Genomic DNA, 14,758 nt, shown 5'->3' with positions numbered 1-14,758 from the left:
TATTTTCATATATGTTATTTCTTATTCATTTTTTAAAAAATAAAATAATAATTTATCTTTTCTTCTTCTTCAAAAATAATTCAACATCAATAGCCGTTCTTTTCGCCGGCGGTGGCAATTCTCTCGCATAGCCGCCACTGCCATAACATCAATAACACATCTCAACAATGGCTAAGCAAATCTATAGGAGNATTTTTTAAAAAATAAAATAATAATTTATCTTTTCTTCTTCTTCAAAAATAATTCAACATCAATAGCCGTTCTTTTCGCCGGCGGTGGCAATTCTCTCGCATAGCCGCCACTGCCATAACATCAATAACACATCTCAACAATGGCTAAGCAAATCTATAGGAGCAAAATTTCTTCTATTTTCTCTCATGGTTAATTTTTTTTTGTGTAATTTTGCTCGAAATCAAGATGTGTTGTATCTGCAAAGATCGGAAGTCTCTCTCTAATTCAGATGGGGTATTTTCTACTTTGTTTGAACATGACCCTTGGTGATTCCCTCTTAGTTGTTCGTCGTCGTCGTCGTCGATCTCTCTGGCGCTTCTTTTCGATCTTCCTCCACCACGTCACTCCGCTTTCATCTCTTTCTCTTTCAACAATCTCATCAATTTTCTTCAAAGCTTTGGAGTGGAAATTTTCTATGGCCGCTAATTTATTTTTCAATGCAAGCATGGCAGCTTGTTCATCGGAGAGCCGATAGGTCCCAATTGCAAAAATACAATAAAACTTTTTTTATTATCAAAAATACAATAAACACAAATAGAGTAAAAAGAAAATCATATTTCTAACTAAATAAATGCTAAAATAAATAAAATAATAATTTTTTTTGTTTATCTCACTCGCTAGTGGCGAGTGAAATACATTTTGTGTGCCACATAGGTTCATTAGGGGGTAATTAATCCACCCTGAAAAAGAATAAGGGGATATTAGGACCTTTTCAAAGTTCAAGTGTCTTTTTAAAAAAAGTGTTATAGATAAATGATATAATGATGTATTTTCTCAAATTATTGTTATACCGATATATTATTGTGGTCATCATATCATAGGTTATATATGGGTAAAAATTCCAAACATTAATACTGGGCCCAAAACCACGAACTTTTTCCCCAATTAAAAGACCGACTTTTCAAGACGCATCTTGACCCGCTCCATATCACGTTAGGGTTTTGAGAATTAGAGCACATTCCTGAAATTGCACTACAGCTGCAGGAGCTTTTCGTGCAGTTCAGATTTTGAGAACCAAAAATGGGGAAAGCAAAAAAGGCTCCCAAATTCGCAGTGATGAAGAAAATGGTTACTCACAAAGCAATCAAGGAGTGAGTTATTGTGTTGATTCCCTCTTTCGCCCATCTTTTCTCGTATTTTGTTTTTATTTTTTTGAATTTTAATGGTGTTTTAATTCCAGGCATAAAGAGGCAGTTTTGAACCCTAATAAGAAAGATTTAACTAAAGAGAAGCTCCCAAGAAACGTGTAAGTTTGTATTTTAGCTTCAATTTCTAATTTAAAGCAAAAGACGTTGTTGATTTTGAATATTGAGTTGCTGGGTTATATGTTTCAGGCCTTATGTTTCGTCTGCACTCTTCTTCAAGTACAACACAGCTTTGGGGCCGCCGTATCTTGTTTTAGTTGATACTAACTTTATTAATTTCTCCATTCAGAATAAAGTAAGTGGCTTCTTTTTAATTTTGTAAATTAAAAGAATTTATTAATGTTTCACAGGCTTGGTGTCGTCTCCGCTATATATTTATTCCACCCAGCATTAAGCCTTCAAGTTTGTATATCTTGTTTGTACCATAATATGTGTTAGGAAAAAACATAGGATTCTTAAAAAATCTCACATCAGAAAGGTTTGAGTTGTTGAGAATTTATGTGGATAAAGTGGCTGTGACATCCATTATGCTTTAAAATTCCGGGCTTGGCAGCTAGAAATCAACTGAGTATCATATAACTTTAGATATTTAACTATATAGGTGATAGAAGTTCTTGCTTAGCTTTATGGTGGCCGGAATGATTAAGAACAACACACATTTTCTTCTCTCAGATTCATTGTCTTTCCCTTCCTTTATTTTCCATCCAATAGGTAGATAGTAGTTGCCTTTCTACAAAAAAGTCAGAGGACAGTGATTGCTAGTGAATAATGTGGATTAGATATTATTTTTGTTGGCTCTCTGTCTAATGATGTATTTTACCTTGATATATGGTTTATTTCTGATTTCTATGACTAAGTTGATCGAGCTTACCTCTTTTGTTTCAGTTGGATTTGGAGAAAGGGATGATGGATTGCTTGTATGCCAAATGTAAGTTCCCTCATCCCTAGGTGGTTTCTCACTTTCCCCATCCCCGCTTCTTTATCACAATCTTCCCTCGGTCGAATACATTTGTGTTTAAAGTATGGAGGCACATAATAGTTGTGTCTCAAAACATTGTCAAAATGAAATGAGATAACTGTGTTTTTTTTGTTTTAATTTTTAAAATTCTTGATGCAAGTGATTGCTACTGTGATCTATCTGAATTCATCACTGAAAAATCCCAAAGAAGAACTGGATTTGTATTTACAGAAAAGTTACATATTCTCCTTCCACAGGTACTCCTTGCATTACAGACTGTGTCATGGCTGAGCTTGAGAAGCTGGGTCAGAAATACCGCGTTGCTCTTAGGTACTTGTTTCAAATTATCTTTTGATTCTGTCACTAGTCAAAATGTATTAAGTTAATTGCTGTTTAGTTTTGTCCCTTTTTTCTCACACTTGGGAAGGGTGGATGATTTGCTAGAGCAGCGGTTTTTGTAGAGAAACTTCCCCCGTATATATATTTAGTGATTCAAGGGCATTGTTAATTAGTTTTTATGGTTATAATTTTGTTTAATTTAATATCAACATAATAAAACAAACTATATTGTGTACATCTAAGGCTTAATCATTTCTTAGTCCTTCCTCGAATGCAAAGGGTGAAGAAAAAATAGAAACGTTTTGTCACAAAAAAGGGGAAAAAGAAATATGCAAGCATTAGTTGAAGCTTTATCCCTTCACATAGATAGTTATGAATTGACGAAATGACTAGTAGATAAGCAGGAATCAATTCTGACCCCCACATGATGAAAAAAGTAAAAGGCCCTTAGACGAAAATAGACAATTTGACCTGAAGGAGATATGAGTTGATATGTGCTCCAAGGATAAACGCAGAACAGAAAACCTTGTTGTGGGTGGCCTGTATAAACTGTAAATAACTTATAATTTCTGCAAGACTGTTCTGTTTCTCCGTGTGCTCTTTTTTTTTTTTTTGGAACCAACCATTTCATGAGTGCAAAGAATACTACCTCGCAGAGTCTTTTTCAGATCAATAGCAGGGCAGCTAGTAGCATTGCCTTAAATTGTGTTTAATTGAGCAAATTATGTTACTAGTCATGCAGATGCTCTTTTCAGCTTCTAGTGATGATAAACTTTGTATAGTACTAATGGATTTAAGTTTCTGTAATCTTTTGGAAGTTCTATGCAAAAATAAATCTGTTTCTTCATCGTTATTTCATTTAGATTATAATGTGAACTCCTCCCTTTCAACAACAGAGAAATTGGTGGCAAAAACATGTCTTTTAGTTTTTGTCCCCATGATAATGGATGTTCTTATTCCCTTAAATTTTTCTTTGTTGTAAATAGAATTGCAAAAGATCCCCGATTCGAAAGGCTTCCCTGTACTCACAAAGGGACATATGCCGATGATTGTATTGTTGAGAGAGTTACACAGGTATGATCTTAATCCATTGTGCATAATGTTCTCTGAATTTGTTAGTTGTGTAAACCAATTTGTAATCCTACTGCATGTGTGGATGATTTTATTCCTCTACAGCACAAGTGCTATATTGTCGCAACATGTGATCGAGATTTGAAGCGTAGAATACGCAAGGTATGACAGATTAGCTTGTATCCCTTTTTTTTGTACTCCTTTTCCTCTCTTCTGCTGTTTAACTCTCGTATTTTGTTTCTTATGTATATATATATATATATAAAAACTGTCATCTAACGTTGAATGATCAGATCCCTGGTGTACCAATCATGTACATCACTCAACACAAGTACTCTGTTGAAAGGTTGCCTGAAGCAACGATTGGTGGAGGTAAAGCCTACTCGTTGCATATATTGTCTCTTTCTTACAGCTGCAAAAATTTTTACTCGGAATTTTTCAAAAATCTAAATCCCTAGCACTTGTTGGGGTTGAGGGGTTAGTTCCTCACCCCCACCTTGACGTAATAAAAAGGGAACACACTTATCCTTTTCTAGTCAATTGTTTCTCGATTTCTCATCTAATCTCTTCTTTACTTGTATTTCTGCAGCTCCAAGATTTTGATGATATGGAAGTTAACAATGAATTCCCAAGCTCTGGATGGTGGTTCCAATTGCCAACATTTTGTCACTACAACAAGACTTCCATCTCTCTGCAGTGTTGGATGATAATTGCTGAAATATCATTGTCAATTTTGTACCTTAGGAATTTCTGTATCCCAAATCCCAAAGATATGAATCTTTTTCATTTTGCTGGTTTCTGATAGAAAAAAAAAAATCCGCATTTGGGATCTACTTGCGGTCCGTGTGTATATTGTTGTGCTGAAGCGCATACCTTGCTAGAACTATTATCAATGCTTATTAGCTGTAATTCCTCAGCCACAATGTCTCACCGCGAATGAATACACAATTTGAGTATTTATCCATTTCTGTGTTCAAATGTAGAATGTGATACTGGGGTTAAAATTTTAATTTGCGTTAACTTCATAGAGTATTTGAGTAGAGGGCTTTTGAGGAGTAAAAATGTCAGTTTCTCTGTTTTGAGAATCGATTTATGATAGTTAGGAAGTTCATACGTGATTTGTGTGAAGCTTTTGTGTATAGTCCTGACTACCTAAACTTTCCCTTTGTTGTTTAGAGTTCGATTTCTCATTTTGTAACCTTCTTTCCTTTTTTTTTTTTTTTTTTTTAAAAAAAGAATTAATTATATTTATGAATGAATTTAACTATGATATCATTATCTACTAGGCCTAAAAGATGCACATGAAACCTATAATAATGCATTGAATTTAGATTTGTCGCTTTTTTTTGCGCCCTATGTAAATAAGTATTTCACATAAATATTGAAATATCAACAACAAAAAGCAGTACATCTATAGGCCATTATCTCAAAATATATATACATTGATATAGAGTAGTAGGAATAAATTTTGATTATAATTATCCTAACACCATTATCATTTTCTAACTTTATCATCCTGGAGAAGTGATTCCCCCTTGCTTGTTTCAATTATCCCTGTGTGTTTTGTGTTGTTGGGGGTATTTAGATGAGGAGGAGGAGGAAGAGGGAAACTCAAATCCATGATGATGTTTGTAAGAAAAATTGATAATGGTGAGAGATAATAGGAACATAATAAGGCCTGTTGTCTTCAAAGTTGGCGTTGTTTTGGCTATATCTCTTGGTGGAATTATCTATACCATTTTCAGAACCAAAAGAATCAAACCCTCAAATTCCAATTCCAAATCCAATTCATCCTCCCCACCATTGGCAACAGGTTAATTTTTGTATCTTAATGTTCTTTTCTCCTAATATTTTGTTTGATTTTGATTTTGATTTTGTGAATTGAGTTTACAGGTGGTCAAAATTACGAGCTCACAAATATTGATGATCATGCCTCCCCTGCAACTCCGTCACCTTCCTCCCGGAAATCAGAGAAACACGTAAGATTATACATTTGTTCTTTGTTAACAAAATGTGTTGGGTAATATAGTTAGATTTGTGGGAAGTTGTACCAGGGCTAGCACTTGTCTTGTCGAACCTGGCCAGTCAATCTCATGTCATTGCTATTTGGTGCTCGAACATCATGTATTTTTAGGTCATTAGTCAACAACCCCATGGACAGCGAGTGAGAAATAGGATGACTTCACATTGTTTCAGGGAAATCCTCTCCCTCTACAGTTGGCATCGAACAATTTATGTTAGTAGTGAAAACAAAAGAAGTTGCTTCATAGTGAATCTTTAAACTGTTCCTACAACATATATTGGTTGTTGCGAGCTGATCTGTTTTTTCGTTTCTCTTGCAGGAGGAACTTCACATCTCTAAACACATTATTGATAATTCCACAGGTGTTCCATCTAGCAGTGGTATATTCAACGCGGAGAGAGATGGATTTTTCCTGCCAGAGTTCAATGAACTTGTAAAGGAACTTGCTTTATCTACCTCAAAGAGAGACATTGAAACAGTGATGCAGCATGAAGATTCACCCAGAGAATATAGAATTGTAGAAATTGTTAACCATGAGCAAGAGATTAAGAGCCTGAAAAACATTGTTAAAACTCTCGAAGAGAGGGAGAGGATTCTAGAAATACAATTGCTCGAGTACTATGGTCTCAAGGAGCAAGAAACTGCTATCATGGAACTTCAAAATCAACTAAAAATAAACAATGTGGAGGCCAAGATTTTTGGTCTCAAGATTGAGTCACTGACCGCAGATAAGATGAGGTTAGAGGCTAAAGTGTCTGATTATGGAAAAGTTGTTTGTGAGCTCGAAGCTGCAAAAGTCAAGATTAAGCAACTAAAAAAGAAAGTGAGATCAGAAGCTGATCATAGTAAAGAACATATTTTAGCCCTTCAAGAAAAAGTTATGAAGTTGCATGATCAGGAAAAGAAGACCGTTGAAGCTGAATCGAATGTCCAGTTAAAGCTCCGAAGACTCAAGGATTTGGAGAATCAGTCTGATGAGTTGAATAAATCTAACCAAAGTTTAAGAAAAGAAAATTCAGATCTTGCTCATAGATTAGAATCTGTTCAGATCATTGCTTCCTCTGTCTTGGAGAACGAAGAAGTAATTCTTCTGTTCATGTTACGTTTCATTTTTTCGTTTTGTTTAGTGTTATGTACTTATTGAACATTTCTTGTTTCAGACAGAAGCACTGAAGGAGGAAACTCTACAGCTGAAAAAGCAAAATGAGGATTTAGCAAAGGATGTTGAGCGCCTTCAAGCAGATCGCTGCACTGATGCTGAGGAACTAGTCTATCTCCGATGGATAAATGCTTGCTTGCGGCATGAGCTGAGGAACTATCAGCCAGTCACAGGTAAGACAATTGCAAGAGATCTCAGCAAAACATTGAGCCCCAAGTCAGAGGAGAAAGCCAAGCAACTAATTCTTGAATATGCAAATAAAGAAGAAAGTCAAGGGGAAAGGGAGGTTAATGTTAGTGATCTTGATTCCGAATGGTCCTCCTCCCGAACATCCTTTCTTACAGACTCTGTTGAATTTGATGAAACTTCTACTGATAACTCATCACCCCGTAAGACTCAGTCTTCGAGCAAAAATAAAGTGTTTAGTAAGCTTATGAGACTCGTAAGAGGAAAAGGCCGCCCACTTAGTCGGAGTTCTTCTATGGATATGGTGCACACTCTAGAAGATAATGTAGCAGGACATTCTAGTTATTCTCCAGGGTACATAGATTCCGGAGCTAATGGTCTCAACATCAGGTCAAGAACGTCCTCGCAAGGTTCATCCAAACAATTTCTGGACCTACATTCTGTGTCTCAAGGTTCAAGGAGCGGCAAATTAGGAGAAAACAACAACTATCCGATGAATAGTAGGCAAAATAATGATGGGGGTTCGTCGTCAGGTTCAAGAAGATTGGATTCACCTCAAGAAAACAGAAGTAAAGATGAGCCTGAGAAAGCAGAATTGCTGAAGTATGCAAAAGTTTTAAAAGGGTCCCGTTCTAAAATGGGATTTGGCAGGAGATCATCATCTGTTAGTTCCTTCTAACATTTGTGCAAATAAAGTTTGCTCAAACAGTCACAGAGGCGGAATCATGGTTTAAAACTCACGACTTCTGAATTCTAATCATTTTATGTTACTGAGTTTGTACATATTCAATGAATTTTAAAGACAAATAACAGACTTGACAAATAACGAATCAACTTATGCCCATGGTTCAGAGCCAAAAAATATTACATACTCGAAAGATAATTATAGGTAATACTAATATGTAGGCAAAACATCAATGATATAAGCGATTTCTACATCACAACTACAAGCATCACAATGAATGTGGACATGTTCATCGTCACTGTCAAGCCAGCCATTCCTGCGAATGTTTTCTTCATGTTGAATAGTGCAACGAGAGGGTCTTTTTCCCAAAATCAAAGGATTCTTCACCCAAATAATTTTCAAGATCTCTACTAAACTTTTTCGACATTGCCTTGTTATTTTTCTAAGTGCCTCTGTTTCTTTCATGATGCCAATCAACTTTACCCCTTTTTGCTTATATTCATCCCCCAAAAAGACTCCTATTATGCCAATCACATACAATGCTCCAAAGTGGTCTCCGTTTGCTGCTTGCTTCAGAAATTCCATTGCAACTTCTGGCTTATCGTTTTTGAAAAAGTCCACCTGAGAATAAAAACACATTTAAGTATCAGTTACGCTGAATACATCGATAAATTCATTTAGACACTCAAATTAATCATGTTCAAATTACGCACCAAAACAATTGCGGATTCTTTTTTCAAAAATTTTGAGTTGTAAGTATCTAGTAGGAACAAAGTAAAGAGTAAAGTTTAAAATTAATTATTACCACGCCTTTTCTGTATAATGCTTCTGTATTTCCACATTTTCTACATTGCTCCATGAAAGAAGTAACTCCATTTATCTTTTCTTGCGTTTGCTTTTTCCATGAAGGTTCAATCGGAAAGTCTACCAGCGTTACCTTCTGATATACATATCGTTTCTTTGCGACTTTATTAAAAATCTTGCAACTAAAATATCAATTGATTTAAAAAAAAAAAAAATTCTAAATACCAACCTGGTGAAGAGCGGGAAACAACACATAACAAAAATACATAATCCGTAGATTCTAGTGCAAATGTGTATGCAGAGGATGCAAAATAAAATATATATTGAAACATTAAGAAAAGACTATAATGTAGTAAACAATTAATTAAAATATTGACGGAACAGTAATTGAGAGAACCAGTAGATCAGAAGAAAATTAACTAGGTTGTATTCCTACTTATAAATATATATACATACCTTAGTTTGACATTGATTAAATCCTTAAAGGAAGAAGAAGCAACCTTTGCAACAATTTCAGTAAGTAACACTCTGGGAAGCAATAAAATGGAAGAACAAGAATTTTCTTCTATGACTTTGTTATTACTATTTCTTCTTCTTGCGGTCCTCTTCATATTTTTTCTTGAATGACCATTGATCAACATTATTTTTCTTGAAGAAATTTATTATTACATTACAAACAATGAATGCAATTGAGTTATGTGTTGGGTTTTAAAAAGTTTGAATAGAAAAATGAAGAGTTATTATTTTTCTGAAGAGTTGTGATTTTTTTGAAGAGTTATGACTTTTTCAAAGGGTTGTCTTTTCTGAAATGTTGCGACTCTTCCGAAAGATCATGACTTTTATGATGAGTTTCAACTTTACCGAAGGGATCTGTCTTTTCTGAAGAATTGTGACTTTTCTAAAGAATAAAATATTTGATTGTTACGAACTAATCTGTTTTTGTTTCTTTTGCAAGAGGACAGAGATGGATTTTTCCTGCCAGAGTATTATGGTCTCAAGGAGCAAGAAACTGCTACCATGGAACTTCAAAATCAACTAAAAAAACTAACAATGTGGAGGCCAAGATTTTTGTTCAATGTTCAATGAAAATTTGAAGGCAAATATCAGTCTTGACAAATAGCGAATCAACTTCATTGTTCAAAGTAAAAAAATATTACATAATTGAAAGATAATTACAGATAATTCTAATTTGTAGGCAAAATGCTAATGATATAAGCAATTTCTTCATCACTACTACAAGTATGACAATGAAAATCGACTTGTTCATCGTCACTGTCAAGAGGCCAGCCATTCCTGCGATGTTGAATAGTGCAACGAGTGGGTCTTTCTCCCAAAACTAAAGGATTCTTCACCCAAATATTTTTCAAGATCACTTCTAAACTCTTTCGACATTCCCTTGTTACTTTTCTAAGTGTCTCTGTTTCTTTCATGTTACCAATCAACATTACCCCTTTTCGCTTGAATTCACCACCCAAGAAGATTCCAATTATGCCAATCACATACAATGCCCCAATGTGGCCTCCTTTTGCTGCTTGCTTCAGCAATTCCACTGCAAGTTCTGGCCTATCGTTTTTGAAAAAGTCCATCTGAGAATAAAAACACATTTAAATACAAATTAGTATCAATTAGGCACCTGAACACATACAAAATAAATTCAAAATCTTGAGTTGTGAGTGTCTAGTAGGAAAAAAAAGGTAAGAGTATAAAGTTTAAAATTGATTATTACCACGCCTTTTCTATATAAGGCTTCTGTATTCCCACATTCTCTGCATAACTCCATGAAAGAAGTAACTTTATTTATCTTCTCTTCCTTGTCCTTTTGCCATGAAGGTTCTATTGGAAAGTCTACCAGTATTGCCTTTTGATACACGTATCGTTCATTTGAAATTTCATTAAGAACCTTGCAACTAAAATATCAATCAGTTAGGGAAAAAAAAAAATTTGTTCGTTTAAAAAAATAAGATGTTTATAAATATATATATATATACCATACCTTAGTTTGACATTGATGAAATTGTTGAAGGAAAAAGAAGCAACCCTCGCAACAATATCAGTAAGTAACTCATTGGGAAGAGATTCAATTGAAGAAGAAACATTTTCTTTGATCAGTTTGTTATTATTACGTCTTCTTGCAATGCTCTTCATATTTTTTCTTGAATGACGACTGATCACCATTTTTCTTTGAACAATTAAACTTATGACAAATAATGAACGCAATTGTGTTATATATATACGTTTTAACTGCTTAGTTTCTGTTTCTTTCAGTTTTCCTTCTTTTAATCGGATTTGGAAATTCTTTAGTTTGTTGATTTTATTTTTTCTTCTTATTTCAGGTGAAAGTAGAAAAGTGTGTTTGGCGTTACTAGGAAAACTTTCCCCTTTTCTTATATGTACGTTGTGAGAGGTTTGATTTTAGAATTTTTTATATAACTTTACTATTTTATTTAAATTGTGTAACATTGGGCAAGGCAATGAGTAAAAAAAATTGGGATGGTTTTTTTATTTAGAATTTGGAAATTTTAAGTGGGTCTTTTTATTCCCTAGCTTCCGAGTGGGCAGTCCATCTAAATTAAGGGGAAATTATTGTCACAGTACAATTGTAGGGTTCAAATTAAATGTATAATGAAACAGAAGATGTATTTAAATTATTTTTGATAAGATAAAGATATTTTGGACTATTCGGTATTCCTGTTGTCTTATTGACAATTGCGACACTTTACTAATAGCTACCTCATTAAATTTTCAGATAAACGCTACCTATATAGATAGAGGTTTGATTGTATAACCACATTCAATTTATTTTCTGAAATTTTGATAAACATGGTTAAAAATATTTTATTTTTTTCACTTTTACTTATTCACTTTAAACTTTATACGATCTTAAGAAATAATAATTAATATGAATATTGTATATTAATTGATATATAGTTTTAAATCTTGAAAAATGATTCGAAGAATAAGTAATTAATGTCAGAGGGTAAAACATGATTTTTTTTCTTTTAATATGCTAAAAGTGATAATTGCTCCTTATGTTCACTTTTATTAGTCCATTATTTCAAAAATAAATTTTTATTTTTACTTGTCAATTTTAACATATTAAGAAAAGACAATTTTTTTTCTTGCTTTACCTTACGTATTTCACAAATCATTTTTCAAAACCTAATAAACATGTTATTTTAATTAATAAGAGTAGTATGATAAAACAGTCATATCAATTCTCTTAACCGTGTGTGAAGTTCAAATGTTAACAAGTAAAAATGAAAGAAGAGAGTAATAAAAATAAAATGTATTTTTAATATAACCGATAAGTAAGTTTGAAAGGAAGGAGATGTCAATTTGCATTTAATAGACAAAACTGCGGGAGATACATCACACACACACAACATGGAACATTCATTAAATAAGCATGGACAACAACACAAGACATCATTTTCATCTTCATCTAAACAAATACTCCTGGGAAGCCCAAGGTGAGAAACAAAGCGAAAATTTAAATAGCTAATCGACTGAGTTACTAAAATTCACAAATTTTGTTGTATTAGTTATCCAAGTAGGTAGATGCCTTGCATAATAAGCGTATCAGCTAGGACTTGGTTAGCAGCTTGAGATAGATGAATTCCATCCCAAAACACATACTCTGTTGCATTGCTGCAAGTCCCTGCTAACTTTGGGTTGCAAAATAGTGATGTTGTCTCCACTTTACCTGTCCCACAGCACCCTCGATTTGCTACCACAAATCCTAATAATCACCAAATGATTATGTCAATAACAAAGTTGTACGCAGGATTTTGTATAAGCAGTGTGGAATAGTAGACTTTATATGGAAAATTACCGTGGTCTGACGGAGAATTGACGAGGTCATACATGGGCTCGAAAACGTCAAAGATAGCAATCTTAAGGCCAGGAAGTTGCTTTCGCAATTGTATTGCAGTTGAATTCATCTTTTTGTTGAATTGTTTGGCATCTCTATTGATTTTTGAGATACAACCACTTTTATGAAATCCGAACATTGTTTTAGCAGCTGGGAGACACCCCAATGGTGGCAATGAAGTAACCCCAATTCTTCTTGCTCCTTGTCCATACAAATCCTGAAATAACAGAGGTGGCAAAATCAATCTATCAAAGTTTAAATCAGTTGGATTATGATCCATTTATTGATTTGAAATTCGAATAACTGATCCATCAAAATATTGGGAGCAAAAACAAGTGTATATGTTGACAAATCAAAATGCAACATTTATCACAACCTACTAAATTAAATAACTAACAACGACAACAACAAACTCAGTGTAATTTCACAGGTGAGGTGGGTCTGGCAGGCCGATAGAATGTATGCAGACTAACTTACCCTAGCTTAAGAAGATATATAGAAAAAACTAGCATTCACTAATTTTTTTAAAAAAAAGCAAAACAAAAAGAAGGGGAGGTTGTATCATTGCTAATTTATAGCTAAATAGCTCATAACTAACAATTTACCTTGACAAAGCGAGTGAATATGCGGACAAGATAAGAAGTATACTGATGAGGAGTAGAAATTTTGTTAAGATAAGGATTGAAGTAGTAATTCTGTAAGAAATCAGCTGTTCCAGCACTTAATATGTAGAGTGCATCCTTTATGATGGATTCCGCTTTTTGACTGCCTGCAACTTTTGCTAGCTTGGTTTTGTACTCCTTGTAATATTGCATCTGTTTTGACAATGGAATTGCATGCTGCATCACCAAAAAAAATTGTCAGCCCCAAATTCAAAATTCGTATTAGATGACTAAAGATGCATTACAACAAAAACGGTCTTTCACTATCTGCCTGTTCTAGTAAAGACATCGACTATATAATGACAACAGTGCATTTGTAAAACTTACGTTGAGGATGGCTGTTTTATCATCATAGCCAGCAGCAGCAGAAGCGAAATTAGTACCAATAAGGAGATTTTTCCCCGATGCTTCAGGGCTCAAATATGCAGCCGGGTAAGTAGTGAAGCCAAGTGCATCAGCTACAACCACATTTGTTAGCTTGATAGTAGTAACTAAAAACTAACAGGAGAGGCGAATCTAGAAATTGAATCTTTAAATATAAATACAGACTTTGAGCTGAAGTTAATGAGTTCCGTTCTCTGTAAATAATATCTACCGCCTGAATTGGTTGAATGATTTTATACTCAAATAACAATATAGGTGAACAATAGTTGTGTTACAAAACAAAGTTGAATGATTTTCTAAAGTAAAAACTGTTCGTTGAGTGATCGTAACTCGTTAAAATAGTCAATACTAAACACTTGAGAGTAGGAATTAGCAAGTTAACTTACCAGTCATATCAGTGACTAATTTTCCATTGCAGAATCTACCAGTAGGTTGATGAGTTACAAAATCCCTTCCATAAGGTGGATAATTAGCCTTAAAAAGAGTAATAATATAGTCATTATTTCCTACATCAGAANGATCGTAACTCATTAAAATTGTCAATACTAAACACTTTATAGAGTAGGAATTAGCAAGTTAACTTACCAGTCATATCAGTTACTAATTTTCCATTGCAGAATCTACCAGTAGGTTGATGAGTTACAAAATCCCTTCCATAAGGTGGATAATTAGCCTTAAAAAGAGTAATAATATAGTCATTATTTCCTACATCAGAAGCTGAATCCCCAAATGTTATGATTGCTGGAACAAGCGTTGTCGAATCTTGAGCACTATTCAAACGGATCGCAGAACCCAACAACACCACCAACAAAAATACCAATGCTGGTTTATTATTGTGGATGCCCATTTTCGTACTATGTGTGTTAGCTAGACACTTGAAAACTATATAATGAGAAGTATGTTGCAAGTCTGATCCCATCAATAATTAAAGGATGAATAATTCTGCATTCAATACAAGGGACCTGAAACAGCAAGGGAGAACAGACTACATTGGCCCAGGTGCTCATTTATTTCATCTTTGTAATTCTGTCAGCATTACTTAATTTTCTTCAAAACTTTGAAATTTGTTGCTTATCTACCTACTTTAGAGTTAAGGCTTTATTACGTTTTTGTTATAATCTGTTTGGAGAGTCATTATGATTAAGGTTAGGTATAGAATTCTTTTCTTCATGCAACTTCCTCGCACAAGGAGAAGATACGACAATTTATTTATTTTTGTTAGTTGAATTATTGTATGAAA

The 14,758-nt window shown here is 34.0% G+C and overlaps 4 protein-coding genes and 1 pseudogene across 5 annotated transcripts; 2 read left to right on the top strand and 3 right to left on the bottom strand.

The window, feature by feature from the left end:
- Positions 1 to 1,146: 1,146 nt before the first annotated feature.
- Positions 1,147 to 4,711, top strand: LOC125860104 (uncharacterized). The gene is made up of 9 exons (XM_049540001.1): positions 1,147 to 1,322; positions 1,412 to 1,477; positions 1,566 to 1,671; positions 2,262 to 2,304; positions 2,592 to 2,664; positions 3,660 to 3,747; positions 3,850 to 3,906; positions 4,038 to 4,116; positions 4,334 to 4,711. The coding sequence occupies exons 1-9, from the start codon at positions 1,252 to 1,254 to the stop codon at positions 4,345 to 4,347; spliced, it is 597 nt and encodes a 198-aa protein (XP_049395958.1). The 5' UTR covers positions 1,147 to 1,251; the 3' UTR covers positions 4,348 to 4,711.
- Positions 4,712 to 5,193: 482 nt separating this feature from the next.
- Positions 5,194 to 7,894, top strand: LOC125860106 (protein CHUP1, chloroplastic). The gene is made up of 4 exons (XM_049540002.1): positions 5,194 to 5,557; positions 5,638 to 5,723; positions 6,087 to 6,848; positions 6,928 to 7,894. The coding sequence occupies exons 1-4, from the start codon at positions 5,392 to 5,394 to the stop codon at positions 7,789 to 7,791; spliced, it is 1,878 nt and encodes a 625-aa protein (XP_049395959.1). The 5' UTR covers positions 5,194 to 5,391; the 3' UTR covers positions 7,792 to 7,894.
- Positions 7,895 to 8,007: 113 nt separating this feature from the next.
- Positions 8,008 to 9,242, bottom strand: LOC125860103 (putative F-box protein At1g67623). Its single transcript, XM_049540000.1, has 3 exons — positions 9,058 to 9,242; positions 8,603 to 8,783; positions 8,008 to 8,418 (listed from the first exon to the last, which is right to left on the bottom strand). Exons 1-3 carry the CDS (start codon positions 9,240 to 9,242, stop codon positions 8,008 to 8,010), a joined length of 777 nt encoding a protein of 258 aa, XP_049395957.1.
- Positions 9,243 to 9,785: 543 nt separating this feature from the next.
- Positions 9,786 to 10,776, bottom strand: LOC125857686 (putative F-box protein At1g67623). Its single transcript, XM_049537298.1, has 3 exons — positions 10,595 to 10,776; positions 10,328 to 10,508; positions 9,786 to 10,187 (listed from the first exon to the last, which is right to left on the bottom strand). The coding sequence occupies exons 1-3, from the start codon at positions 10,774 to 10,776 to the stop codon at positions 9,786 to 9,788; spliced, it is 765 nt and encodes a 254-aa protein (XP_049393255.1).
- A 1,165-nt stretch (positions 10,777 to 11,941) lies between these two features.
- Positions 11,942 to 14,525, bottom strand: LOC125860096 (GDSL esterase/lipase APG-like; annotated as a pseudogene). The gene is made up of 5 exons (XR_007445810.1): positions 14,104 to 14,525; positions 13,462 to 13,592; positions 13,078 to 13,311; positions 12,434 to 12,689; positions 11,942 to 12,340 (listed from the first exon to the last, which is right to left on the bottom strand). The product of XR_007445810.1 is annotated as a GDSL esterase/lipase APG-like (transcript).
- Positions 14,526 to 14,758: the final 233 nt, after the last annotated feature.

Source organism: Solanum stenotomum, chromosome 3 (genome assembly GCF_019186545.1).
Source record: "Solanum stenotomum isolate F172 chromosome 3, ASM1918654v1, whole genome shotgun sequence".
Classification (NCBI taxonomy): Eukaryota; Viridiplantae; Streptophyta; class Magnoliopsida; order Solanales; family Solanaceae; genus Solanum; species Solanum stenotomum.
Note: the sequence above shows the minus strand (reverse complement) of the source record. Positions and strands in the feature narration are given on the sequence as shown.